Raw genomic sequence first — 27950 nt, forward strand, 5'->3', positions numbered from 1 at the left:
AAATGTGGTGACTGAGACCCAGCCTGAATGTGTAGATCAGGCTGGATGCCCTGCTCAGAGGCCTCTCCTGTCCACTCATGCATTCTCTACCTGACTATCCAGCCGTTCTATTTTTTGCTGACCCCTCTTCCTTCTCTGTGTCAGACCCTGTGTCCCCAGGACAGGGCCTCACACAGAATGTTCATGAACAAAAGTTTGCTGAGCTGTGGAGGGCTCTGGGGCAGAGTGACCTGTCCAGGCCCTTGCAGCGCTTGGGTGGGCCAGACAGGAGTGCCAGGGTGGGGGTGGGGTGGGTGGCCAGAGATGGCCAAGCCAGCTTGGTGGGAACCTGTCCCTGGTTCCTCTTCCCAGACCCATTTGTCAGTCTCCTTGAAAAGAACAGGAAAAGGGAGGGAGGGTCCAAGAAAAGGAAGAAGGGAGGAAAAGGAAAAGCAGAAACTCTTAACAGTAAAAACACACCCAAGAAAACTACACTGGCAGGTTCCATTTTTAATCTTAAGAAAGCAAAGCCTGCCCCCTGGTGGCCCTGAGTGTTCACCATGGGTGCCAGCCCACCTGGAGAGCCAGCTCTGATCTTGCACTTGGGTTTCCTCTCTCTCTTCTTCCTTTCTTGGCACGATCGTGCCATGTTGCCCAGGCTGGTCTCAAACTCCTGGGCTTAGGTGATCCTCCTGCTTCAGCCTCCCAAGTAGCTAAGGCTGCTGGGGTATCACCATGCCTGGCTTGCTTTTAATTTTTAATAAGCAGTTTTGTGGTAAAATAAACCTAACACAGCCTTTCTCATTTTCATCATGTGTAAGCCCACAATCCAGTGGCATGTAATGAACTCACCACTGTCTGCACCAAAACACCAAAAACTTTTCATCGTCCCCGATGGAAATTCTTACACCCTGAACAGTAGCTTCCTCTTTCTCCTCCCCAGTCCGGGCGAACCTCTGTTCTGCTTTCTGTCTCTATGAACTTGCCCTGTTCTAGGTTCCTCATGTAAGTGGAGACCCTTTGTGTCTGCCATCTTTTACAAAGCATAGTCTTTTCAAGGTCCATCCATGTTATAGCATATGTCAAGATTTCCTTTCTCTTTATAGCTGACAGTCTCTGCTTATATATGTCACATTTTGTTTCTCCGTTTGTCCACTGGTGGACTCCTGGCCTGCTTCCACCTTTGGCTCTTGTGAACAGTGCTGCCGTGAACATGGGTGTGCAGATGTCCGTGTGAGTCTCTGCTTTCGCTTCTTTTGAGCACACACCTAGGCATAAATTGCAGGGCAATTATGTGGAACTTTTTGAGGGATCACCAAACTGTTTTCCACAGTGGCTGCATACTTTATGCTTGCTTATTTTTTTTATGGTTATTTCCTTTTTAAATTATAAAATGAAAGATTTGTAGAAGGATCAGCCCCCGCCTTCCCCTTCCCTGTTTTGGTCTGAGTTAATGCGCCTCACCCTTTAGCTCGGGCCCTGCGCCGTCTGGGCCTCTCCCCTCCCCTTCTCTCCCCTTCACCACCAATGGCAACTCAACATTTTTCTTTGTCTTTTTTTCTTTTTTTGTAATAATTTTTAAAATGTTTATTTGTCCTTTTGAGTTATAAATGACAGTGGAGTGTATTTTGACTTATTATACATACATGGAGTATAACTTATTCTATTTAGGATCCCATTCTTGTGGTTGTACATGAAGCGGAGTTACCCTGGTTGTGTATTCAAATACAAGGCTAGGGAAGTTGTATCCGATCAATTCTGCTGCCTTCCTGATCCTCTCCTCCTTCCTTCCCTTCATCCCCTTTGTCTAATCCAGTAAACTTCTTTTCTTCTTCTCCCTACCCTCTCTTGTTGTGGGTTAGCATCCACATATCAGAGAGAACATTCTGCCTTTGGTTTTGGGGGATGGGCTTCTTTCACTTAGCATGATATTCTCCGGTTCCATCCATTTACTGGAAAATGTCATAATTTCATTCTTTTTTAAGACTGAATAATATTCCATTGTGTATAGATACATTTTCTGTATCCATTCATCCATTGAGGGACACTGAAGTTGGTTCTATAGCTTAGCTATTGTGAACTGATCTGCTATAAACATTGATATGACTCTAACTTTTTTCTCTTTTAGGGGATGCTGGGGATCAAACGCAGGCCTTGTACATGCTAGGCAGGCACCTACCACTGAGCTACACCCCCAGCCCCTTTCAGCATCTTTGATACATTTTTGTTTGTAGGTGACCTTATAAAAACCATGTTGCTGGGTTTTTTTGTTTGGTTTTGTTTCTTTGCAGTGCTGAGAATTGAATCCAGGGCTTGTGCATGCTAAGTGTTAGTTTTGTATATACATATATATTTTTTCAATTTGCATCAGCAGTATTGTGTTATATATCTTTTTCTGATTCTCCTGTTTTCATTCATCACTATGTGGCACATAGTATTGACTTAAGGAATTTTCTTAGAGTTTCTTTTTTTGCACTCACAAAATGGGACACAGGTCCCTCTGATTTTACAGTTTGTCCTTCCTGGCCAATAAGTTGTTTTATTTTTTAATGAATTATGGTATACTTTTTCAAATAATTATTTTATTTATTTTTATACAGTGCTAAGATGTTGAATCCAGTGCCTCACCCATGCCAGGCAAGCTCTCTGCCCCAGCCCCAATTATGGTATACTTTTAAAACACAACTGGAATCCAGTTGTATTGCTTTTCAAAGGTTACAAGCAAGCCCTAGCATTTCCCTACCTTAGGAATTCTGTGTGTTTTTCATGACTGCTTATATTCCAGAGTATGGGTACAGCTTTAGCTTATAAAATCAATTCCTGTTGTTAGATTGATAGGTTATTTCTGGTTTTATATCATTATTAATCATGTTACTTATACCCAGAATTGGGGTATCAAAAGACATATGAGCCTTTAATGCTTTTGAAATGAATGGCTAGATTTTTGGACATCTGATTTGTGAAGCTAGAGCTGCTAAGGCCTGGGGAAATTTGAGTAGAAATGATGTGGTTCATTGGGACCAGTATGGCCTGGGAGCTGGGACCTGGGTTCTAGTGTTGGCTGTGCTGTGGCGTACTGTGTGGCCTTAGCAGTTTGCTTGCGCTCTCTGAGGTTCGAAACTCTCCCCTGCAAGGTGGAGGGTGTAGAGCAGCTGGGATGCACTGGAACTCTTGCTTACTGCTCCCCAGGCTGGCGGGCTGTTACCAGGCCCTGGACGGAGGCAACACAGCGGACGCCCTGGTGGACTTCACGGGCGGCGTTTCTGAGCCCATCGACCTGACCGAGGGGGACTTCGCTAATGATGAGGCCAAGAGGAACCAGCTCTTTGAGCGAGTGTTAAAGGTACACAGCCGGGGAGGCCTCATCAGTGCCTCCATCAAGGTGAGAGCCCAGAGCACACCCCAGGGGTGACCCCTCCATGTCATTGACCCTGACTGGGGTGAGAGGTGGCCGTGTGGACTCAGGGCCAAACAGCTGGCCCAGGGCTGGGCACCTCAAGAGGATCATGTGGTTTCACTTATTGCTCAGGTCCTGGAGGACAGAGCTGGGCCCAGTGAAGACAGGCTTTGACCCAGGGTTAGCTGATCCTGTGGTACCCCACAAACTGGCTCTAGATACACAGAAAGCCCTGACTTGTAGCATTTGCTGGTTGGGGGATTGTAAATAGTCATACCAGTTAACAATGTTTTAACAGTCAGTTCTCAAAATCCTTGCATATTGCTGGGCATGGTGGCACAGGCCTGCAATCCCAGCTACTTGGGAGGCAGACAGAGGCAGGAGAATCACAAATTTAATGCCAGCCTTGGCAATATAGGGAGACCCTGTCTCAAAATAAAAAGGACTGGGGATGTTGCTCAGTGACAGAGTGCCCCCCAGTTCAATCCCCAGTACCACAGAAAGAAAAAAACTTGAATATTTAATGATCCGCTGAACCAGGGTAAATCAGCTCCTGCCCATGCCTGGGCTGGCCCCACTGCAGGAACCTTCCTTTGTCAGAGACTGCTCTCTGAATCTCTGAACACCCCATCACTCCATCAGGGCAGAACAAGGTCTACCTGTATAGGAAGGTGCAGTTCCTGTCCCATCCTGGAGGGGATGATGTGACCTCCTTGCTCTGGCTCCCGTGCCTTTGCCCTACCTGGGTTTGGCTTCCAGTCTGGCCCCCGTCTGAGCACCTGTGTCTTCCTGCAGGCTGTTACAGCAGCTGACATGGAGGCACGCCTGGCATGTGGCCTGGTGAAGGGCCATGCTTACGCTGTCACTGATGTACGCAAGGTGCGCCTGGGCCATGGCCTGCTGGCCTTTTTCAAGTCAGAGAAGTTGGACATGATTCGCCTGCGCAATCCCTGGGGCGAACGGGAGTGGAATGGGCCCTGGAGTGACACGTGAGGCCTGGGGATGGGCACCACAGGCGTGAGAGTTTGGGCAGGGACGGGGTGGGCTCATGGGGAGGTGATACTGGACCTGGGCCTTGAAGGGTCTGGGGGAGGAAGAAATTAGAAAAGGAGGGAGACTGACTTTGGAGTGTTGTGTGGGGCAGTGGATTCAGCAAGGACAAAGGCCTGAGGTGAGCCCAGCTATAAGGACATAGTGACCAGTGTGGTGAGTGGGTTGGGGAGGAGGGTAGGGAGGAGGCCCCAGGTGAGAGTGAACAGGGCTGATGCTCTGGGCTTGATGCAGGGAGGCCAGAGTGGGTGAGGCCCCTCTAAGAGGTCATGTTCCCCTCCCTCCCTGCCTATCTGCAGCTTTGCTTCCAGACCTCCCGACCTGACCACGCAGACAGCCTACAGCTCCCTGGGGGAGAGGGCAGACAGGGCTTGTCTGAGCAGGGCTGGGCCTGGCCCCAGGCGTCCCTAACCATACTGCACTGAGGGTGACCTAGCAGGGCCCCTCCTCTTACTCTGCTCCCTTCCTTCCTGGCACTCACATCCTAGCTCAGAAGAGTGGCAGAAAGTGAGCAAGAGTGAGCGGGAAAAGATGGGCGTGACCGTGCAGGACGATGGCGAGTTTTGGTGAGTGTGCTGGGGCCTGGCACCTGGACCAAGGGGGCTTCCCAGGCCTGGCAGGGAGCACCTGGTGGGGTTGGCTGCCAGGGCTCCAGCACAGCCCCATCAGCAGCTTTGTTCCAAGCGGTGGCTTGGAACAAGTCATACTATCTCTCTGAGCCCGTTTCCTCCTCTGCGTAATGAATTGGGCAGCAATGGGCCCTTTACCCCTACAGTTCCCTCTGCCCGCCTCAGGGAACCCTGGGCTGCTCAGGCATCCAAGCTGAGCTCTTGGCAAGCAGGCCAGGGCACTCCCAGGCAGACCGGGGGCAGAGGGCAGTGATCCTGGCATCCCATCAAGGACCCTCCTGCAGTGTCAGGGGACCTGCTGCCCAAGTCCTCCCAGGGCTTTAATGCTGGGCCCCTGTGAACAAGATCTGCTTTGTCCACTCTGGCTCAGGGGTCAGTTGAGCTAAACATAGCAAAGCCCCTGGCCTGTGGAAAGGTCTGCTAAGGCCCTTCTCATGCACCTTCACGCTCCATGCCTTCCCCCTGGCCCCGCCCAGCCTCCTGGAGGTTTGCCAAGCACATGGCGCCTATAGTGATGCCCTGGCCACTGTCACACACCTACCTTTATTGAGGCTTCACAGCAGATGTAGAATACAATGGATGGAAACTGGCTTGATAAACTGTAGAGGGCAGTACTCAGTAATCCATACTGTGTATGCATATAGTTGTTCCAGTCAGCCTTTGCCAGCCACTCTGCAAAAGTTGTGCAGTGTGCCTTTATGGCCTTACTTAATATGTTTTTGTTTTGTTTTGTTTTGTTTTGTTTTGTTTTGTTTTGTTTTGTTTTGGTACTGGGGATTGAACACAGGGACACCTAACCACTGAGCCATATCCCCAGCCCTTTTTATATTTTATTTAGAGACAGGGTCTTGCTAACTTGCTCTGGGCCTCGCTAAGTTTGAGGCTGGCTTTGAACTCTTGATCCTCTTGCCTCAGCCTCCCAAGCTACTGGGATTACAGGAGTGCACCACCACGCCCAGCTGCTTTTCTTAATTTCTACACTATCCCTGTGAAGCAACTGCAGATTCAGCTCCATTTTACAAATGAGGAAACCGTTATCTGCAGGAGGCCGTGTCCACTCGCTCCCTTGTGAGCTGTGGTTTAGCATACGGGAGTGAGCAGGCAGGTGGGCCTGGGAGGTTGCCCAACTCAGCCCCTTCCCTCACCCAGGATGACCTTTGAGGACATGTGCCGCTACTTCACCGACATCATCAAGTGCCGCTTGCTGAACACATCCTACCTGAGCATCCACAAGACGTGGGAGGAGGCCCGCCTGCGCGGCGCCTGGACTCGGCATGAGGACCCTCAGCTGAACCGCAGCGGGGGCTGCATCAACCACAAGGACACCTTCTTCCAGAACCCACAGGTGGGCATCCTCAGGGACCCCACACTGCCTCTGCAGCAACTGCAGGGCCCTCCCCACTGTCCCGCCGGGGCTCCTGCTTAATCTCAAGTACATTCCTGTCCATCCTTGGGCCTCAGCTACCTGTCTACAGTGGACAGGCACATCAGTCCTGTCTGGTTGTCATGAAGCTCCCACTTACAACCTGACCTGCAGACAGTAAAAATGAGGAAACTGTGACTCTCAGGGACTTAACAAGTGTCTGGTCCAGAGTCTTCAGGACATTTAGAGGCTGAGCTGAGTGAGGCTCAAAGCCCTTGGTTCCACAGTAGCACAATCATGCCGTTCCTGGGGAACGGGGCCAGGCTCAGCAACCCCACAGGGGCCTCTGCCCTGCAGCTTCCTCAGTCACAAGCCATGGCAGCCGCTTAGTCCTCAGACTCAATGTGCCTTTTTTGAGCACCAACTATGTGCCAGACTCCGAGCTGAGCATCAGCCTTCATGCAGAGTAACTACTAGGCATTGTCAGGCCCATGTCACAGAGGAGGGACCACGGCTCAGAGAAGTGGGGCTGGCCCAAGCCCACGCAGCCCAAAGTGGCTGGGGCCTGGTTCAGGAGCCCATGCACCCTGGAGCCCGTCTCCAACAGGAGTCCGTGTGTCTCTCCTTGGCCATCCCTACAGTACATCTTTGAGGTCAGGAAGCCGGAAGACGAGGTGCTGGTGTGTCTCCAGCAGCAGCCGAAGCGGTCCACCCGCCAGGAGGGCAAGGGCGAGAACCTGGCCATTGGCTTTGACATCTACAAGGTGAGGCCAGCAGGACCCCTGCTGAGGGTGAGGAGAGCGCGGGAGCCAGAATTTGGTTTGCCTATGTCTGGGGAGAAGGCTCTAGAGGACCTCGGTCATTGACATCACGCCAGCCGCCCCAGCTGACATCGTGGGGGTGTGGAGGCGTGGGCCCCCTAGGGCTTGGCTTCTGTGGGAGCTCCGCCCTGAGTCCTTCATGCCAAGACCCACAGGCCCAAATGAGGAAGGGGAGGACTGTTGCTGGAGCTGGGCTCTGAGAGGTCCTGGGTGGCAGATGGGCCTGCTGCCCTTCCTCAGAGCTCAGAATCCCTCTCCTGTGACCTCCCTGTCAGAGGCCATGCCAGGCACAGGTAGGAGCATGCTTGGGCTGAGCCAGGTGGGCTCACCTCTGATTTCTCCCCCAACCTGGAAGCTGAGGCCGTCCACGTGTGGGGCCCAGTGTGTGGTGACAGGTGGCAGAGTGGGACCCCATGTACTTGTCAGACCCCGTGAACTTGATGAAGCCACATGGATGTGCCAGGCTCCTGTCATTCGATGTGTTCAGTCTCGTCAGGCGATCTATTCACAGCATTATACTGCTACATTTGCCTTGGGCTGGCCTGTTGTGACACTGTGACTTTGGCATGTCACGGCCTTCACTAAGGTGACCACAGCATATTGTGGCACTTACTCTGGGACTTGCCTAGCATGTCCTGGCAGCTAGTGGATTAGTGCCATGATCTGGGCAGGCCATGATACAGTCATCCCCCTTCTCCATGGTGGGTAGGTGCCAAGACCCCCACCCCCGTGGATGCCTGAAGCTGCAGGTAGTACCAAGGCCTGTGCACTCCAGTGCTGCCAAGCCGGCCACTAAGTGGTTGGTGCACAGATATGCTGGAGAAAGTATGATCCTTGCCCTGCGGGGAGGTGAAAGGAGCTGGTAGGGGATTCCATCACACTATTCAGAACAGTGAGAGATTTTGAATTTCTGAATTGTGTATTTCTAGAATTTTCCATTCAATATTTTCAGAGTGTAGTTGACTATAAGTAACTGAAACTGTGGAAAGCAGAATCATGGATGAAGGAGATTATTATACTTGGTTCTGTTACAACAGTGAGAAACCCCTGGGACTTGTTATTGGTGGGCATTCCTTATGACCCCTTTTTCTTTGTATACTGGGAAATGAACCCAGGAGTGCTCCACCACCCAGTTACATACCAGCCTTTTTACCTTTTATTTTGAGACAGAGTCTCACTACATTGCTGAGGCTGACCTTGAACTTGCAGTCCTCCTGTCTCAGCCTCCAAAACAGCTGTTATTATAGTCATGCCCCACTGTCTTGACTCCTTGCCCTCAGTTTTGTTTTGTTTTGTTTTGATACGAGGGTTGAACCCACGGGCACTTAACCACTTAGTTACGTGCTCAGCCCATTTCTTATATTTTATTTAGAGACAGGGTCTCACTAGGTTTCTTAGGGCCTTGCTGAGTTTCTGAAGTTGGCCTTGAACTCGCAATCCTTCTCCTCAGCCTCCCAAGCCACTGGGATTACAGGTGTACGTCACCATGACCAGCACCCTCCATTTTTAATAGATTTCATTGAGATTCAATTCATAAACCATCTAATTCACCTATTCAGAGTATATGATCTAGAAACTTAGGGTGTGGTCACAGTTAGAAACCATAATTTTAGAACATTTTCATCACCCCAAAATGAAGCCCCTCACCCAATCCTAGGACCTTCCTCCCCTCAGCCCTAGGCAGAACCCTATTCCACTTCTCTATAGATTTGCCTGTTCTGGAGTTTCACAGGCATGGGTTCCATGGACCCTTTCCTGGTGGTGAGGGGACACCGGGTGGCCTGGGTGTCGTGGGTGGCACAGTGGCCAGCCCCTCCTGTGTCCGCAGGTGGAGGAGAACCGCCAGTACCGCATGCACAGCCTGCAGCACAAGGCCGCCAGCTCCATCTACATCAACTCGCGCAGTGTCTTCCTGCGCACGGACCAGCCCGAGGGCCGCTATGTCATCATCCCCACCACCTTCGAGCCAGGCCACACCGGCGAGTTCCTGCTCAGAGTCTTCACGGACGTGCCCTCCAACTGCCGGTGCGCAGGGACTGCAGTGACCAGGGTCATGGGGGCGCGGTGCACGCCAGGCCCGGCAGGGCCTGTAGTCCTGGGGCACTCAGGGTCTGCCCAAGGTGTGGAGCCTGGGCATCTAGCCCCCATCCAGCCCCCCTGGGCTGACCCCCTGCCCACCTCCTACCCCTTCTCCTCTTCCCCCGCCCCTGGCCTGGCCTCCCGGGCACCATCAGCAACAGCAGCTCCTGTGTGCACCGCACTTCCCAGTTTACAAAGAAGCTCCCACTCCCCTCAGTGGATCTTCCCGTACCCTCAAGTGGGAGGCCTGGCCACTGTTTTACAAAAGAAAATAGGGATCAAAGTTAGCAAGGTTGCCCAAGGTCAGGCCACAGTGCAGTGATGTCGGGCCAGCCTACCACCCAGCCTGATTCCAGCCTTGCTGCCTCTGTCCGCTCTCCTGTCCCTGCTGGAGGGCAGACCTTGTGCATCCTCTACTAACCTTGCCACCTTGTCATGCAGCCCAGACTCACTGTCCCCAGGAGAGGGGCCCGCCCACATCCCAGCACCAGGCAGCAGCTTCCAGCGTGGTAATTGGATGACTGGGGCCAGGCTGCCCCTGCTCACCGCTTTCCAGCTGTATGGGAGGGGCCTTCCCCTGGGGAAGCCTGGCGCTTCCTCATCTATAAAACGGAAAAATAATAGTCATCCCTCTCTCTGGGCTTTGTGAGGTTTAGAAAGGATACCTATGTCACCCAGCAGAGGGCCTAGTCCTCAGTAGGTGCTCGGAAAATTACTCCTCTTTCCCTACCATGGTATGGGACGTCTCTGAATAGGGATGGAGAAGGCCGGAAGTTCGTGAGCTTGGGTGTTGGGTCTGCCGTAGGGATGGGCCCAGGACTAAATGAATGTCTGTATTAAATACTCCTCTCCCCTTCCTCCCTCTGAACCCCCTCCTCACCACCTTCCTGGGTCTCTTTGTCTTTCCCGGATTAGGGAGCTGCGCCATGATGAGCCCCCCCGCACCTGCTGGAGCTCCCTGTGTGGCTACCCCCAGCAGGTGACCCAGGTGCATGTCCTGGGGGCTGCTGGCCTCAAGGACTCCCAGACAGGTGAGCTCACACAGGAAAAGGCCTCTGACCCCCTCCTGGCAGTTGCCCCAGGTCCTCTCCTTTCTCAGCCTCCAAAGTGTCCCCGCTGACACTCAGCAAGTCAGCAGCCCTTTCCTGACATCCACTGTAGGCACAGCCATTGCTGGGGGGATACTGGGCACAGAGAGAGGAGTAGGACTTCCTCTTGCTCCTGGGAGCTTCTGGGTGGTGAGGAAGTCAGATACTGGGGAAGAGAGCTGGTAGGGAAGGCTCAGGGAAGACTTCCTGGAGGCTTGAGGAGGTACTATGGTAGGAAGCCTGAGCAGAGAGGACCTCCTGGGTAAGGCCAGACATGGCCGCTGCGCCCCTGCCATCTGCCGGTCTCTGTAAGTTAAGACACCCTGAGGTGGGTCAGGCTCTGCTCTCCCCTCTAATGCCTAAGCCCAGGTAGGCCCTCCACCTCCGAGACATCTGTCACACCTGGGCCCTGCTCCAGCCCCCACCTTCACCCTGGCTGCCCCTCCGTCTCCCTAGGGGCCAACTCTTACGTGATCATCAAGTGTGAAGGGGACAAAGTCCGCTCAACTGTGCAGAAAGGGACCTCCACACCTGAGTACAATGTGAAAGGAGTCTTCTACCGCAAGAAGCCAGGCCAGCCCATCACTGTACAGGTGAGCCCACCTGCCCGCAGGCTCCAGGGCAGAAGACCTTTGCCAGATTCTGGTTCTCCATCTGTCCCTGACTCCTGATATGGCCTTGGCATTCACTGTCTGCCCCTCCTGCCACTCCAGGGTCACCCTCTGTAGGTGGGCCAGTTGGTTTAGCCAGTGCAAATGCTGAGACCCAGGAGGGTGGTCTCTTGGCTGTAGACTGTGGTCATCTCTGCTGACCTTGTCCACAGCCTCACAGCTGTTCCTTAGAGTCCCCTGCAGTGGATCTACCTGGAAAAGTGACTGGAGATGAATGTGGCTGTTTCCTCAGAGCTTTGAGCAGGGGTAGGAAAGCCAGTGTCCTGGGCCAGCCTTCCTGCCCCTCAGGCTGGTACGTGATGACTTCGAGCTCCTTACCAGGAAGTTCTCTGTCCCCCAGGCTCAAAGCAGTATCTCTCTGGATGAAAAAAAAACTGTAAACAAACTGGGGTGCCCCCGGGAGCCACTGTTGATTTTCTAGGTGTTCTTAACATTGGGTCCCACTGGATCAAATCCCAGACCCGTAGATATTGGGACAGGAAGGACTCAACCCTCATTTAAAATATGGGAAAACTAGGCAGAGGGTGTGCCACTTGTCCAGTTCACCCTCGGTCACCGCAGAGCTAATAAGAACAGACCTAACTTCATGAGGGGAAGAGCACTTTGAGAGACGGGAGCCTGAGGCTCGGGAGGGGCATGCCCTTGCTCCAGGCTCACGGGGGAGCAGACCACTCAGGGCTCCTCGCCAGGCTCACACTGCGGGAAGTGAGATTGAGGCTCAGCTGTCACCACCAGCACCTGCCATAGACTATATTTCTGGCCTTAGCAACGGCCCCTACCACCATCTGTCTGCTCCCAGATCTGGAACCACCGAGTCCTGAAGGATGAATTCCTGGGCCAGGTGCACCTGAAGGCTGACCCGGATGACCTCCAGGCCCTGCACACCCTCCACCTCCGAGACCGCAGCAGTCGGCAGCCGAGCGACTTGCCGGGCACCGTGGCTGTGCGCATCCTCAGCAGTGCCTCCCTCACAGCTGTCTGATGCCTGCCCATCTACCTGGCCCCAGTAGTCTCACCACCACCTGCATGTCCCCACCAGACTTGGGACCAGCCTGGGAGCCAGATGCTGGGGTTCTTTTCCACACTTTCACTGACTTGCTGTGTGACTTTGGTAGATCTCTACCCTTCTCTGAGCCTCAGTGTCCTGAGGACCCCAAAGCATTCCCTCTTCGTGGGGGAGTCTCCTCCCTACCCTAGCTGTCACCACTGCTAAAGGACTCTATCCGTTGAAAACATTTTCCCAAGGGCCTGCTGTCTGCCGAGGAGTGCCAAGAAGATGTCACTTGTTTACACACAAACTGCCATGTTCCCAAGCCCCATTCCTGCCCCTTGTTCCCCAGGCCCACCCCACCCTCCCAGACTTCACTTTTTCTGACACCTACACTTGATTTCCAAGCCACCTTGAAAGGGCTCCTGCTGGGCCCCTGCTGGGTTCCTGCTCAGGCTGGAGTTTGGGAAATATGCAGGTGATATCTGACCATTCTCTGATCCTGGCCTCTTACCCATTCTTTTTTTTTCCCCTCCCCCAAATGAAAAAGCAACGCTCACAAATCTCCAGGAGAAGGGAACCCCAACTCGGCCTCCACCTTGAGCCTCTGTCGTCAGGTCTCTCAGAGGCAGATGCCCAGACAGGCTGTGGTTCTCATTCCAGGTTCTGATCCGTTCTCAGCCCCTGGTGTGAGGTGGTGCCCTAATGGGAAGTGAAAGGCACCTTCCTTTCTCCACTGCCCGATGTTGGAAGGAATGTACCCAGCGAGTGGGTCAGGCAGGCAGAATGGCTGTCACAGAGGGAGGCTCAGTCTCCCCTTTGCTGCAAGACCCCAGCAGGAGAAAGGACTCTGGGGTGGTGCTGCCAGGCCTGCGGGGTCAGGTCACCTACTGGGCATGGCAGGAGATAGGTGACTCCGCTGCCTCACCAGAGGCCCCTCTGCCCACTTCTCCAATCAGCTAACAGGACCACAGTGCTCTTGCTGCCTGGACCAAAATGTTCCTTTTAGTGTTCTTCGTTTTGTATTAAAAATACATATATCTCAGTTTTAGACAGGGGTGTTTAAAGGGGAGTCTGGATTCCCTTTTTCCCTCCAACACAATTTTGCTCACCCTCTAATTTTACTTTGATTCCACCTGGGCAGGGACTTGGGCAAAGTCAGACCTTCTCAGAGGAGGTCTGGAGTAGGGTGACGAGGAGGATGTTCGTACTTGGGTGTCTGCAGGCTGGCGCTGTGTTCCAGAAGGACTTCTGTTAAGCGCTGGTGCCATGACCCACTCAGGGTCTCCTCTGTGCCCTCCTTGGACTTCAGACCAGGCACAGCCAATGGAAAGTACAGTTGGCTCCAAGATGCAATTCCTTTGGGAACCTGAATTTTCAACTCCAGAGCTTGCCATTTGGTCGAGTGTCCTGGCTGGAGGTGCTGGATTCTCTGACATTGCCACCTTGCTCTGGGGATGACTCTGCTCCTGGGTCCTGCCCTGGCCTAGGAACTGAAAAACCTGGAGGACCCAGGGCTGGAACTCTGCATGTGATCAGGAGCAAGTCACTTAAACCTCCTGTGCCTCGATCTCTCCCTCTGCAAAGTGGGGCCAATGATTCCTATTTGTCAGCACCCACAGTGCTAAAAAAGGGCAAAGTAACCCCTTCTCTATGTATCTCTGTATGCTACACACTACACATGTTCATGTACTCACCGCTTCTTGTCTATTTCAAATTAAGACTCCCAAGTTAGGGATGGAGAGGTGTGCCCCAGGTATGCCAGCTTGGGCCTCTGGGGCTGACGCATGGGTCTTTGCTCAGCTGTAGCCTCCTAGGTACAGAGGCAAACTGGGACCAAGTGGCTGATTTTTGTAAGCTGGATACAACCTCCCACCCCGCAGCAGAACTGGAACAGCAGGTCCTGCCCCTCAAGGTAGGCCAGGCTGGCTCCTGGCTGTGCAGGGATCTCTGGTCCCCAGGAAGGTCTGGGGACTGGGCAGGTGAGAATGGATGATGGGTCAGGAAGAGTATTCACCTTATGCACCCAGGGAGACCTCAGAGCCTCCATTTCCAGATGGGAAGGGCCTCCAGCCCACACCACCCAGGCCTGGGCTTTATTTCTCCTGGGGCCCGCTGCCAGGTTGGGGGAGAGGAGGCCTGTTCTTTCTCAGAATAAATGTTTCTGCAGTCCAGAAATATCTTCCTGTGTCTGTCTATCCCTCTGGGGGGACTGGACAATGGGTGATTGTCCTCTGGTCAGAGGGACAAGCAAGGGTGGATTTGGGAGTCACGGTTGAAGCTGGACCACTGCACTCCCAGTGAGTCTGAGCTGAGACCAGTGGGATCCTTCAGTCATTCCCTCCTGCAGCAACCAGTGCCGTTAGCTTCACCACACCTCTCCCTGGAGACAGTCCCTGCTCTGGAACAGTCCTCAGACTATGGGGAAAACAGGTACAAATTCTCTGATCATGACGAACACTACGTAGAGAGATGGCTAGGGCCATGTGGGACTTCCCTGGGTCAAGCAGGCCCAAACCCTGATTCAGGAGAGCAGAGGCAGCTGCACAAAGGCCCCATTAAGGGTTTGAGGACCCAGGTGAGTGCTGTGAGACCGGCAGACCTGAAGGAGGCTGCCGCTGGGGCTGGGAAGCTGGGGCATGACTCCCTGCGCTCAGCCTGACTTCCCTGGACCGGTAGCCATGGAGACTTTGTCCAGCAGGTGGTGCTGTTGGGCCACTGGGCCCCCACCCACCCCAACCCATCCTGTGGTTGGCTTCTCTGCCAATGCACCCCAGGTATGGAGCCTAGGGGGACAAAAGTGGCCTTCCCTCTGTGGGGCCCAGAGCTATAGGCCAAGAGTGGGAAGGACAAAGGGCACAGTCTCAGGAAGTCGCCCTGCCAGCCACCTTTGGCCCTCAGTGCTAATAGCAAAGGTTCTGTGCACTTCTTTGTCCCCACTCCCTTTCGAATCACACATTCTACTTCCCTTGGTGTGCGTTCCTGGTGCCCACAGGGTTGCCCCAAGTTGTCTGGTTCACAGAGTTTCCGGATGATTACAGAATAACATGCACCCCCACTCTCAGAACAAGTTGCAGAGCCATGTGGGGTTGGCGAGCTTCAGGGGGGCATGTCTGGGGAGCCCTTGGGAGGTGGGTCTGGGGCACAGGGGGGTGTGTCTGGGAGAGGGTGCCGAGTGCAGGGCTTGCTGGACCTGCGCCCACTGCCATGCTCTGCCTGACCCTGTGCTGTGGGAGTCTCACAGCCACCTTAGGAGAGAGTGGGCTTGGAGGAAGGTAGTGGACCTGAGGTACCAGCAAATCAGCGACCACGTCAAGATCAGAACAGACTTCCTGCCCACATGCCAAGTCAGCAGGTACTGGTTCATTGAATGACAGGCACCTGAGGCCAGGATGGGGGTGGGCCTGGGCCCCACAGGTCAGCAAGGGCTCCGCACAGAGCCCTGGACAGCCTCTGGACATCAGTCCCAGCACAACCCATCCCCCATGCTGATGTCACCACACACAGACCTTGGAGGCCCCCTCGGGCTCCGCCTCCTGGGAGAAGGCTCTGGAGTGCCAGAGGAGGGTGGCAGTGCCGGCTGGACAGCCTCCTGGGCAGAGAGACAGGACGGAGAGGCCAGAGAGAGTCGGAAGGACCCAGAGCAAGACCCAGAGTGAGCCCGGAGTGAGACGCAGGCAGGGCAGCGTGTCTGCAGGCCAGTTACATGTGTGTCCTGCTTCCTGAGTCCTCAGTGCCTGTGGCCGCAGTACCCAAGCCGGTGGGGTGCTGAGTGTGTGACTGGGACCAGGTAAGGATGGGCTGCTGCTGGGCATGGGGAGAGGGAGTTTCGGACTCAGAAAGAGTCATGCGCGTGCTTCCTCTGGAGCACCTGCACCCATAGCCCCCAGTTCCTGGGGGTTCTGCCACAGCCGCCATTGAATGAAATTGTCCTAAGCCTGGAAAGACGGAGGTTTGCACCCTGGAGAAGGGAAGAGGGGAGAGAAGTGGTATCCACTGAATTGCTGCTGAGCTGGGCTGGGGCTGGAGGCATCCTGGAGCAGACCTGCTCTCTCCTCTGATAAGTCACTTCCTACTTCTGCCTCAAATTTCCCATCTGTGATATGGGAGTCTGAAGTTCATCAGCCAGGACTGTCATGGAGAGAAGGTAAAATCAGGCATGGACCAAGAAATATAAATACAATCTGTGTTCCCTATCATCAATTGAAAGCAATGAGCTTGAACATGGTCTAGTTCCCACTTTTAGAAATAAAATACATATCTCATAGTTTCTCCTACCACGTGGGCCCTAAATTCTGCACATTCACCACCCTCCATGGTTCGGGATCTTTTGTGACAGCTCTGGTCTGCCCCTGGCTGTCCTGGCTCATGCTGGCCTTGGATTCTGGCACAGTGACCTGAACATCCTCTTTAGACATAGCTCCCATGGCAGCTGCCTGTAGGCCCTTGTTGAAGTCACTTCCCTGCCAGTGCTGGTCTCCAGAAGGACCGTGTGCCCACTGAGACCCAGGGCTCAGCACAGGGGTCAGGGCTCAGATGTCAGGCAGTGTCATGGGCAGAGGATCAAATGCCCCAGTGCCTCTGAATGGGGCCTTGTGAAAAATTGATGTTCATCCTGAGGGACAGGTCTAGGGCCATCGGGGCCTCTTGCCAGGGCCATGGGCTGGGGCTTTGACAGCTACACCTAGTCCCATGAGTCCTTCCCAAGCCCAAATCTGAGCCCAGTCCTGTGCTGGTCAAGGCTGGAGACAGGTGATAGCTCGGATTCAGGCCACACCCTGTGCTGAATCAAATCCCTGACTTTCAGGGCACAGGGGCCCCAACCCAGACAACAAAATGCATGTAGTCAGGACAGGGATGAAGGGAAACACAGAGGCCCTTAGAGGCCTGGATGTGGTCAGGTAAGGCTTCCTGGAGGAGGTACCATCTGAGCTGAGCCATGAACCACAGACAGGATTTTTCTAGTCTGAATTCCAGGTAGAAAGGCCAATGTAAGCAAAATCAAGAGGTCTAAGAATAGCAGAATATTTCAGGAACAATGAGTGACCTGGGCTGGTCCTAAGTGCAAGGATAAGGAGAGAAAAGACTGAGACATTGGCAGGGGCGGATTGGCTGGACCTTGAAAACCAGGCTTCGGGGGCTGAAGTCGTCCCTCCTGAGGGCAGCAGGTGCTCTGGAAAGGTTTTAATTTAGTACGAACTAGTCATGCTCGGCCCATGGCTGTCCCCAGCCAAGGCTGCCCTCTCACCCACACTCTTTGGACCACCCTGACCGGGAGGCCAGAGACCAAGTCTTAGTTCTGAATTTGTCCTGTCCTGCTGTGTGAACTTGGCAAGTCTTGGTCTGTCTCTGGGCCCCTTTGCTTATATATTTAGGGTGGGGTGCTCTTTCTGGAGCCCTTTGGGAATCTCGGGATGACAGGGTCAGCTGCTCTGGGCAATGGGGTGGCTGACAGTGGCCAAGGCTCCTGTCACGTGCTTTGGGCTGTGGCCAGAGGGAGACAAGCCAGGGAGGGTTTCCTCGAGGGAGGAGGGACTGGGACTTTGGGAGGAGTCCAGGTGACCCGAGACAGGCTCGAGGCTCCCGGGCTGGCCTGCTCAGAGGCTTCATGAGGTCTCTCTCTGCAGAACTGTCTCTGGCCGGGCGGCAGCAGGAGCACTGACGGGACTATGGTGATTCTCCAGCAGGTGGGTGCTCCCAGCCCCCGCTCTGACCTTTGACCCTCTCAAGGAGTGACCTTGTTGGGTGTCTCATCCTGCTGCCACCCATCCTTTCTCAACTACTGCTGAACTGTGGGATACCCTCTCCAGAACTTCCTCTTGCAAAATTCCTACTGTCTGCTTCAAGATGCCGCTGGGAGACTTTCCCAACCTCTTCCAGGCCCAGCTGGAGCCTGCTCCCTCTGACGTCCCTGCTGGGGCTTCCTTTTCTCACTGACTCACCCCACTGGGCAAAAGCGATTGATTTCCCACATCTCTGAATCCCAGGTGTTCCAGGCAGTGGAACTGCATGTGCCAAGTCCCAAATGTGGAGAGGTCCTTGGGGAAGGGGTTGGCAAAGCTACTTAGGAAGGGTTGTCAGCCTGATTCATCCTGAGGGCCTTGCGCAGCAATGAGCTGGGCTGACATGTCCTAAGCTGGAGCTCCTGGGGTTTTATGGGAAGAGGCAGAGGTGCTGCCCCTCAGTTGAGCCCTCTGGTCCCCCTTCCTCCCCAGGCCCACAGCAGCCTCCGACCCTCAGCCCTTTCCCGTGACTGGCCTGAGGCTCTAATGAGCTTCTGGTCTCCAGAGCGGGAGTCAGGAATGTGGGCCCTGGGCCAGGTGGGCCTGGCACGGGGCCCTGGGGCTTGTGGAGCTTGGTGCTGTGGGGCTCGGCCAACAGCTTCCGTTGTCCTGGACCATCAGAGGTCAGTGGAGCAGACTTGTCCTGCAGCCCTGCAGTCACAGGGGGCTAGTGCGTGTGTGTAAGAAGGCAAGCTTCAGGGTGGGACCAGAGAGTCTTTCATCTCAGGAGCTGGGGGAGGTGTCCTCTAGAGCCCCTTGGCCTGAGAACCTTTTCAAAGGCCACCAGAGATGGCCAGAATCTGCCAGAGAAAGAACGTCACCTTCACTAAGTATCTGCCATACGCTGGGTGGGTGGGGACACACACAGCCCCCAGAAGAAAGGTCTGGACCTCCATGGCTCCCAGGGGTGTTTTTCCCAGGGGTCTCTGAAGCAGGCCTCCAGCTGCCTGGACCTTCCTGGCCCCTTCCCCTTCTGCCACCTCTGCATGCTGGCCTACCTCACCCTGCGGGTGCCTCTGTAGGGAGTCTGGAGATGAGGTGGCTCTGTCCACCCTCAAATAGGAAAGAATCTTTTGTTACTTCTTTGGTTCCAAGAATGTCCCAGCTCTGGGCTCCACAAGGCAGTGCCACAACCAGGCTTTGTCTGGGCTTTGCTAATGAGTAGAGGGTCTTGGGCATGTTCTCTGAGCTCAGTTTCCCCACCAGAAAATGAAATGGAGGCCCTGTTTTCCCAGGGCTGCTCTTATGAGGCTAATGGGCCATGATGGGCTTCTTCCTTCACCTGCCTCCCTGGCCTGCTGCCTCGTCCTCGGCTCCTTCCCTGACCTAAGCGATCCCCCCAACTTGGCCTCCCCTTCTTGCTCAGGCCTTGGGGCAGCGCTGCTTCCCTGGGAGCCTTCCCGGCCCTGCTAGCCTGTCTGCCATCTCCTCCCCTGCCTCTCGCCTGCCCACCTGGGCCTCCTGGAAGGGAAAACCTTCCTCCTCTTCCCCGCCATACCCTCCGCCCCAGGCAACAGCCCACTGCAGAGGAGCTCTGTGCTGCTGGCTGTGTCAGTGAGCACACCAACCTTGGCCTCAGGGTCCCTCTCTCTCTAGCCATGTGGCTCCAGGCCGACTGCCACGCCATTTTCTATATCCCTAACAAAGGGCTGATAATGGTACCGCCCACGAAACACCAGTATACCTGAAACGCTTAGCCCAGTGACAGCCCTCAGGACAGTTTAACCACCAGTAATAGCAACAGGGTTCCTGGCTGTGACATTTCCCCATCCTTTGTTTTCTCATTTTTCTTGGACGGAAAAAAAAAAAAAAAAAATCTCAGGAGACCTCAAAGGATACAATGGTTCTTTCTCCACCTGTGGGATATCCCCATGTGGGATATATCAGTGACAGATTCCTCCACCCATCCATCCATCCACGTACCCATCCATCATCCCGGCCTGTCTGAGCCTCCAAGGGTCCCAGGCACAGGAAATGGGCTAAGAACCCAAATCTCTTCACTCATGAAAAAAGCTTACTCATTTGTTAAGAGTTTTAATTTAATTGGGAATTGAATACCCCAGTACCCCTGGGGATCCTCCTATGTGCTAGGCACGCTACGCTCTATGATCTCATTTTATAGCAATAAGGCTGTGAGGTAGGGACCTTTACACCCATATCACAGATGAAGAAGCTGAGGCTCAGGGTAAGTAAAACATAAGCTGGGGGGAGGGTTCAGATAGGATTGGGAGCCAAGGGGTTGAGGGGAACAATAGTCAGGAAGAGGAGACCCAGGGATGGGCTGCAGCATAGGGCCCAGGGGAGGCTCGGGAACAGGCACAGGGCAGGAGAGAAGAGGGTGGACCTCTGGGGCTGGGTGGCAATGCAGGACATAGGCTCTTCCCTAGTGACTCTGTGGCAGCCGGGGCAGACCCACTGTGTTTATGGCCTGGGGAGTGGGAAGGGGTGCTGGGGAGTGTGTCAGAGGCTGCCGTCTCCAGCCACGCTGTCACCCACCCACCCAACAAGGTGGCACTGAGCCCTTCTATTTCCAGCCCTGGAGGAGTTGAAAATTGGTTTCTGGGCCCACTGGGAAGACAGTGGGAACCCAGCGAGGGTGCCTGCGAGCAGAACCCCTGGGGTCCCAGGGGTAGTGGGGAATGGGAGAGGGCCCAGGAAGGGCTCAAGGAAACCCTGAGGCTGTTACAGTAGCCCTTGGGAACACGTGGGGACAGAGGGCTCAGAGAGGAGGGCTTGCCAGGGTTGCAAGTCCCTGGTGCTGGTGGAAAGAGAGCCCAGAGCTCTGCGGCACACAGGACCGGCGGCTCTGAGGACTGAGGCAGTGCTTTCTTGCTTCAGTCTGCCATGATTTTCTCTCTGCAGTAGGGCCAGGCTGGGGCCATGTGTACTTGGCCCAGATATGTGGGCAGAGAACTGTCTGAAGATAAATTTGTGGGCTGTTGATATCCGCTGGGTGGACACTTCTAGTAAAATATAATGTCCTTCTTTGTCTTTTGTAACAGGTTTTTTTGGGGGAGGATGGATGGAACCAGAGCCCCCCTGCAGGCTAGGCCAGCGCCCTGTCCTGGAGCTACACTCCAGTCCTTTCTATTCTGTTGAGATAGGGTATCACTAAGTCCCCCAGGGAGGCCTTGAACCTCAGCCTCCTGAATAGCTGGGATTACAGATGTGTGCCACCACGCTGCAGCCAGCTCTGTGAACAACTGTTGACTGAAATGTGTTCAGACAACTTTAGTGTTGCCGCTCAGCTCTTTTTTTTTTTTTGGCGGGGGGATACTGGCGATTCAACTCAGGGGCCCTCAACCACTGAGCCACATCCCAGCCCTATTTTCTATTTTATTTAGAGACAGGGTCTCACTGAGTTGCTCAGCACCTCGCTGTTGCTGAGGCTGGCTTTGAACTTGTGGTCCTCCTGCCTCAGCCTCCTGAGCTGCTGGGATTACAGGTGAGCGCCACTGTACCCGGCTCCCAGCTCTCTTTTGGTTACTATTTGCACGGAACACCTCTTACATGAAGTCCTTCCACTTGAGCCCATTCGAGTCTCCAGATCTAAAGTGGATCTCTTGCTGACAGCACAGAGTTGATCCTGTGTCTTTATCGTTCCCTTAATTGAAGAATTCAATCCATTTACATTTAAGTCAAGAACTGCTAAGGAAGTGCTTAATTTTACTTCTGCTATTTTATTGTTTGTTTTCTAATTGTGTTTGATTTTTTCTTATCTACTATTTTGATTCTCTTCTCCTCTCTCTCTCTATCTCTCTTTCTCTCTCTCTCCTTTTTTTTTCTCCTCAGTACTGGGGGCTGAACCCAGGGGTGCTCTACCACGAGTAACAACCCCAGCTCTTTTGATTTTTATTTCAAGACGAGGTCTTACTAAGTAGCCAAAAGATGGCCTCAAACTTGTGGAAGATGGTTTTGAACTTGCAATCCTCCTGCCTCAGCCTCCCAAGTCACTATGATTACAGAAATGCACTACTGCACCTGGCTTTGATTCCTTTCTCATTTCCTCTTCTGTATGAGTTTTTCCTCTTTTGAAATTTTTTATTTTTATTTATTTATTTATTTTGAGACAGAGTCTACCTAACTTACCCAAGCTGGCTTTGAACTTGTGATCCTCTTACCTCAGCCTCCCAAGTTGCTGGGATTGAGGCATGTACCACCCCTCCAGGTTTTCTTCTTCTTTATAAATTATTTGTTTGTTTCATACCAGGGACTGAACCAAGGGGCATTCTACCACTGCACTACATCCTGCCCCTTTTTATTTTATTTTGAAAAAGGGTCTCGCTATGTTGCTAAGTCTGGTCTTGAACTCATGACCCTCCTGCCTCAGCCTCCTGAGTCTCTGCAATTCCAAGCATGCACCACCATGCCTGGCTCTGGCTTTCATCTTTACTTCCGTGGTCATTCTTACTAGCTTTCCTTTTGTCTTCATATGGGTTTGAGTTACTATCTAGTGTTCTATGATTTTTTTCCAATTTTTCATTTTTGTAAATATATATAACAAAATTTACCATCTTGCCCCTGTTTATGTACACAGCTCAGTGGTATTAAATACATTCATAATGTCGTGACAGCCATTGACATCATCCATCTCCCTAGCTCTTCTCATTTGCAAATCTGTATGTCTGTTCATTAAGCAATAACTCCTCATTCTCCCCCATAACCCAGCCCCTGGCCACTTCCCTGACTACTCTAGGTGCCTCACATAAGTGGAATCATGCAGTATTTGTCTTTTCATGGTGGTTTATTTCACTGAGCATAATTTCTTCAAGGTTCATACACGTTGTAGCATGTGACAGGACTCCTTCCTTTTTAAGGCTCAATAATATTCCACCACATGTGTGTACCCACCACATCTTGCTTACCTAGTCACCCATGAAAGGGCACCATAGCTATTTTGATGTTTTAGCTCTTGTAAACAGTGCTGCTGTGAATGTGGGGGCACAAATACCTCTTTGAGATCCTGCTTTCGATTCCTTGGAGTATATGCCCAGAACTAGAATTGCTGGATCATGTAACAATGCTATTTTGAATTTTTTCCCAAGGTGGTTGAACTATTTTTGGAGCGATGCCTGTTGAAGTCCTCTGCCCATTTTTCGATCTAGATGTTTGTTTTATTGTTCTTCTATGTCCTTTGATTTGTAGCACTTTGTATAAGACAGGTCAGCGAGTGACAAACTCCCTCTGTGTTTATTTATCTAGTAACATCCTAATCTTTCCTACATTTTTGAAAGATAGCTATGCCAGACGTAGAATTCTTAGCTGACAATTTTGCTCTTCTTTCAATACTTTAAGTATATGAACCTGCTATCTTTGGGCCCTGGTGGTTTGTACATAGTGAGCCACCTCTCTTGTTGCTTTCGAGCCTCTCTTGGTCTTTGTCCCTGGGGAAGGGACCTGTTCCTCCAGCTCAGGGACTTTGGATGCAGGCTCCCCAGGGGCCTTTCTCCAGCCATCTGCTTTATGCCCTCTCCCCTCTTCTCTTTGCACTGTGCTGCCCCCGCTTCCCGGAATGCCTTTCCTGTTATGTGTTCCTAAAGGATCTCGACCCCCAGAGGTCACTCCTACCACGACTTCCTCAGCTAATAATGATCAACATGCACACAGCATTTATTCCCACAGGCACCAAAGTATATTAGACATCTTAACCTCTTCATCCCACAAGAACCCTAGTAGTGCAGACAGATTAGGAAACAAAGGCCCCTAGAGGTGGAGGAGTGTGCCCAAGGCCACACGGCCTGCCAGAGGCTGAGCTGGGATTGAATTTACGCCCTCTGGCTCCAGGGTCCATGCTCTCAGACACTGTGTCCTTTACCGGGTGGTACATCCTTATCTGGGTTTGGGTTCGTCCTGCCTGTTAGGCAGGGAACTCTGAGGACATGTCTTGTGGACAGTTAGCCCCTGTGCATTGCTCTGAACCTGAGCTGGGTGAAGGATGGTTTTATGGACAGATGGAAGGTGCTCTTGAGTCCACCACCAGCACTTCCTTGTGTCTGAGAGGCTGGTCCCTGTTCCAGTGAAGTCCAGGGGAAGGCTGGCAGGGAGAGGGGCAGTTGCTCTGGGATTGGCTGGGGAAGGACCTTTCTGGAAAGGCGCATCCTTGAAGGAGTGCAGGAGGGGGTGAGGGTCACTGTGGTCAGTCAGCTTTGTGCTGGGGGAAGAGCCCTGCTCCTGTGGCTGGGGACAGGAAGGAGGCCCGCCCCACGGCAGCCACAGCCTGTGGCCTCACTGCCTCCCTCCCTGCCCTTTCCCTGCCCTTTCCAAGCTCTACTCCTCACTGCTGTTTGCTGGGGCAGTCGTTGGGCTTCCAGGACTCCAGATAATGCTGAAGGTCAAAAATGAATGCGGGGCGGGTGAGAATGAGGGAAGAGGACAGAGATAAGCAGGTAGAGGCCAGAGGTGGGGTCAACTGGGAGTCACAGGGCCTGGGCCTTCCAGGCCAGGTCAGAGACCTCTGGCTCACCACCTAGCATGGACTGGAGGCAGATGCCCAGCCCTGTGTGGGTGCCAGGACACAGGAGCCCTGCTTGGCCCGCTGTGGGTGATCTCTGAACTGTCTGGTGGCTCAGTGTCCTGGGGAATCCAGGGACCTGGTGCCAGGCCTCGGTGGCTCTTCCTTGAGCTGGACATCACTCAGAGTTGACCCCAGGGGCCAGGTGAGGACCGGACACAGGTTCTTCCAGGGCCTTTTCCCACAAAGGTGTCCCTGAAGAATGATTTTTATCTGCTTTCAGTCTCCAGAGGTGGCCAGCGAGCCAGAGACCACCCTCCCCTTAGTCTGAAAATGCGGTTTGTTGAGTTCTATTCAATAACATCCCTGCATTTTCTTCCACAGAAAAAAATACTGATTTTCTCCAAAACTGCAGTCAGGGTGAGATTCCAGGAGCCAAGTTCCCCGGGGCCCCAAGGCTGGGCTCTGCAGACCTAGAGAAGCCACCTGGAACCCCAGGAGGTGAAGGTGCCGGGGTCGCCGGGATGGGAGGGGTCCGGCCGGCGAGCGCCCCCTCCGCGTTCCCGCCGCGGGCGTCACCTAAGCCGCCGTTGCCATGGGCCCGCGGCAGATGGCCCGGTTTAGGGTTCCCGGGCAGCGCGCAGGGGATTAGGTGAATTAGGGAGCCCGAGCGGCGCGCCGCCACCAGACCCTCCGCGCCATGGAGTCGCCCGGCAGCCCCGCTGACCCCGGCGAGGCGCGCGCCCGGCAGCCCGGCAAGTGGGCGCTGGTGCGCAGCCTGAACCAGGCGCTCAAGACCTACGCGGTCCTGCCGGTGAGACGGGCCGGGCGGGAGGGCGCGCCCGGGCCTGTTTCCCGCGGGCCTGAAGCCAGGAAGGCGTGGGGTCGCAAAGCCCTAGGACCGCAGCCCTAGGATGCTGCGTGGGATCCCTGACACCCCCACCCCAGCAGGAACCCGGCCCAAGGCGGCCTTCCTGGGGGGCACCTGGGGCGGTGGGGGATCCAGATGGGCTACATGAGGAGGAGACCTCCTGGCTTTTGCTGGGTCCAGAGCGGGGACTGCCCGCAGGTGCACAGAGGCACCTTAGCCAACTGATTGCCCATTGGCTGACTGCCAGCCCTCCGGTCCCCTCTATCCGAAGGTTAGCCGCTGGACACTGTCGTTTGCTCATGGGTGCCTCTGGTTAGACACTTGGATCTCCCTTCCCACCTGTGAAATGGGGCTGAGAAAACCGATGGCCCAGACTGATTATGGAGATATGTGGTGGGGGTGGGTGTCCACATTCAGGTGTCCTTGTTCTGCAAACAGGGCTGAGCCCTGAAGACCCACAAGTGGGGAAGAGGAAGAAAGCCCTAAGTAAGGCCTTGTGGAGAGTTCATATTGATCCCAGACTGGCCTGGGAGGAGGGGAGCCAGCTAGGACAGCTTGCATTTGCATGTGTCACTTTTCTTGACATTCATTGATTCCTTCCATTTGAGGGCTGATGAAAGTGAGGTCCAGAGAGGCTGAATGACTTACCCAAAGTCACACAGCATCAGTGGCAGAACTGAAATTAGAACCTACTGTGGCTGCATGCTGGCTTTTCTAGGGGTAGGCCCCACTGTGTTTTGGGGTACCCTTGAGAATATTTAGACTCATTCTAGGAAGTTACTACTCTGGGACTGGGATCCTGCAAAACTGGTAGGGTCCTGGGAGGCTCTCTGCTCCAGCCGTTCTTTTGACATCTGGACAGCTGGGAACTGGCCCTAGTTAGCCACATTGAGGCATGTGCCATGGCACAAAGGGGATCTCCACTTCAAGGTGAGGTTCCTAGAGGGGTGCCTCTCACAGTGCATGCAGTCATCCCTGGCTATGGGAGAAGACGCAATCATGGTGGCCTGGAAATTGGCCACAGGGATGGGAGGGGTTGTGGGATTAGACCTAGAGCCCAGGTTCCCTTTCCTTGCTGCCCTCCTGCCCTCGATTAAACTTGGTTTTCTTTCCTGTCTTCCTCCCTTCCCTGGATCAACTGGCAGTTCCTGGCCCACCCTGTTTTGGTTCTGGCTCTGTTCTGCAGATGCTAATAGGCTTATCTCACTGGTTTGATGAGTGACTGGCTAGGTTCCCTTTTCTCTTTGGGCCTTGGTTTCCTCTTCTGTAAAATGGAGATCCTTACTTCCTGGCTACATGCTGATTCAAGGACTTGTCCTGGGATCACACCCTAGAGGGGCTCAGAATTCTCTCTGAAGCCTCTTAGTTGCCCTTTGAAATTTCTCCTGCAAGCTCTGACCTGGAGCAGAAATGCTCTGGTGACAGTCTGAGGTTTGAAGAATCTAGTCACTTCTGCCTGCTGTGTGACTCTGAGAACCTCACTCGGCCTCTTTGAGCCGCCATTTCCTGCCTGTTTCAGGTATTTCTTTTTTTTTTTTTTTTTCTGTGTTCTCCGTGGGAAATTTCTTTTCTCTGTGGTGGGCCAGATGTCCTCCAGCTGTCCTCAACCTGTTTCCAGCTTTCCTTTGGGTCTAAGAGCCAGCCAAGGCCAGAGACCCTATCAGTGCTCTCTCATGCTCAGAGCTGGGCCCAGGGAATGTTGGGAAAGGCACTTGGTCTGGAGTCTTTTGGGCCTGGGCTTCAGTCCTGGCTCTACCACAAAACCACTGTGTGAACTTGGGCACATTTTGACTCTTTGAGAGATAAAACAGAGGCGGAATGCTCTGCACGAGCGTTGCCCATGAAGGCCAGGGGTGCAGCTAGCTGATGCCAGGCCTGTGCAGGGCTCTCCCTCCTCACAGGCCCCACCCTCTCTGGCTCTCACACCCTCTCACTTTCACACACTCACTCCTCTCTCACTGAGGCCTTTGCTGTGCTTGGCTCTGGGGAGTCACCAAAGAGAGGCTTGGACCAGTTTTGCCTGGGTGGGAAGAGGCCCAGCCCGCCCTCTGTGGAGCCCGAGGGGTTACTCCATTCTTCAGCAGCCAGGGTGAAAGCTTGAATATGTAAATCTATTGCCATTTCCCAATGGCTTCTTGTCATAAATTAAAAGAAAGCCCAGCTCCTGTCTGTGGCTTACAAGGCCCTGTATGACCTGGTGCCTGTCCTGGTTCCCACTCATTTCTCTGCAGTCTGGGCCTGCTTCCTGCCCTGGACAGCTGTCTCCCTGCTGCTCCCCCAGAGTGACAGCAGCCTGCCATCAGGGCAGGCCAGTAGAGAGACCCTGCAGGGGTGGGGAGGGGAGGAGGCGCAGGTACGTTGCCCTGGGGAGGGGCAATTGAAGGTTGGGGCAAGAAGCTCAGGGCTGTGAGGATGGAAGGGGCAGCTCTGGGAAGCGTCCTGGAGCCCCCGGCCTGCAGCGGATGCTCTGTAGACACAAGGTCTCCCCTGCTCAGAGCCCCTCCATTTTTTTTTTTTCTTGACTTTCTGAGAGGAAGCTTGAGTTTGGAACTAGCCTTTCCTAACACACCATAACTCCTGCCCACTGGCAAATTTCTGATGGGAACAGAGTCTGAAACTGTTGTCAACTGACCTTGGACTCGGGGAGGAGTGAGGATGAGGCTCAGAGGCCCCGGAGCAGGGCCTGGACAGCCGCCTGACTCCCAGCCCGGAGCTGTTCCCACTGGGCCATCCCGTCACTGAGAATCATGTTCATCAGTCATGTTTCTAACTGCTGCTCG

At 53.7% G+C, this 27950-nt stretch overlaps 2 protein-coding genes across 9 annotated transcripts in view; both read left to right on the forward strand.

Annotated features, from left to right (window-relative positions):
- Positions 1 to 14237, forward strand: part of CAPN5 (calpain 5) — a 56613-nt gene extending 42376 nt beyond the window's left edge. For all 4 annotated transcript variants that reach the window (XM_079103269.1, XM_079103271.1, XM_079103268.1 and 1 more), the window contains 9 exons: positions 3169 to 3361; positions 4172 to 4365; positions 4915 to 4992; positions 6205 to 6400; positions 7060 to 7182; positions 9068 to 9264; positions 10234 to 10349; positions 10863 to 10999; positions 11877 to 14237. In XM_079103269.1, the coding sequence (XP_078959395.1) occupies positions 3169 to 3361; positions 4172 to 4365; positions 4915 to 4992; positions 6205 to 6400; positions 7060 to 7182; positions 9068 to 9264; positions 10234 to 10349; positions 10863 to 10999; positions 11877 to 12059 (1417 nt within the window). In that variant the 3' untranslated portion in view covers positions 12060 to 14237. The remainder of the gene's footprint in view (positions 1 to 3168; positions 3362 to 4171; positions 4366 to 4914; positions 4993 to 6204; positions 6401 to 7059; positions 7183 to 9067; positions 9265 to 10233; positions 10350 to 10862; positions 11000 to 11876) is intronic.
- Positions 14238 to 15552: 1315 nt separating this feature from the next.
- The window catches only part of MYO7A (myosin VIIA), an 82351-nt gene continuing 69953 nt past the window's right edge, over positions 15553 to 27950 (forward strand). For 2 of the 5 annotated variants that reach the window (XM_079103982.1, XM_079103983.1), the window contains exons 1-2: positions 15554 to 15855; positions 17693 to 17752. In XM_079103982.1, the coding sequence (XP_078960108.1) occupies positions 17735 to 17752 (18 nt within the window). In that variant the 5' untranslated portion in view covers positions 15554 to 15855; positions 17693 to 17734. Of the gene's footprint in view, positions 15856 to 15896; positions 16213 to 17462; positions 17753 to 27950 lie in introns of those variants that run through there. The other 3 variants (XM_079103979.1, XM_079103981.1, XM_079103980.1) reach the window with 3 other exon arrangements.

The sequence above is a fragment of the Sciurus vulgaris genome, assembly GCF_902686455.1.
Source record: "Sciurus vulgaris genome assembly, chromosome: 11".
Classification (NCBI taxonomy): domain Eukaryota; kingdom Metazoa; phylum Chordata; class Mammalia; order Rodentia; family Sciuridae; genus Sciurus; species Sciurus vulgaris.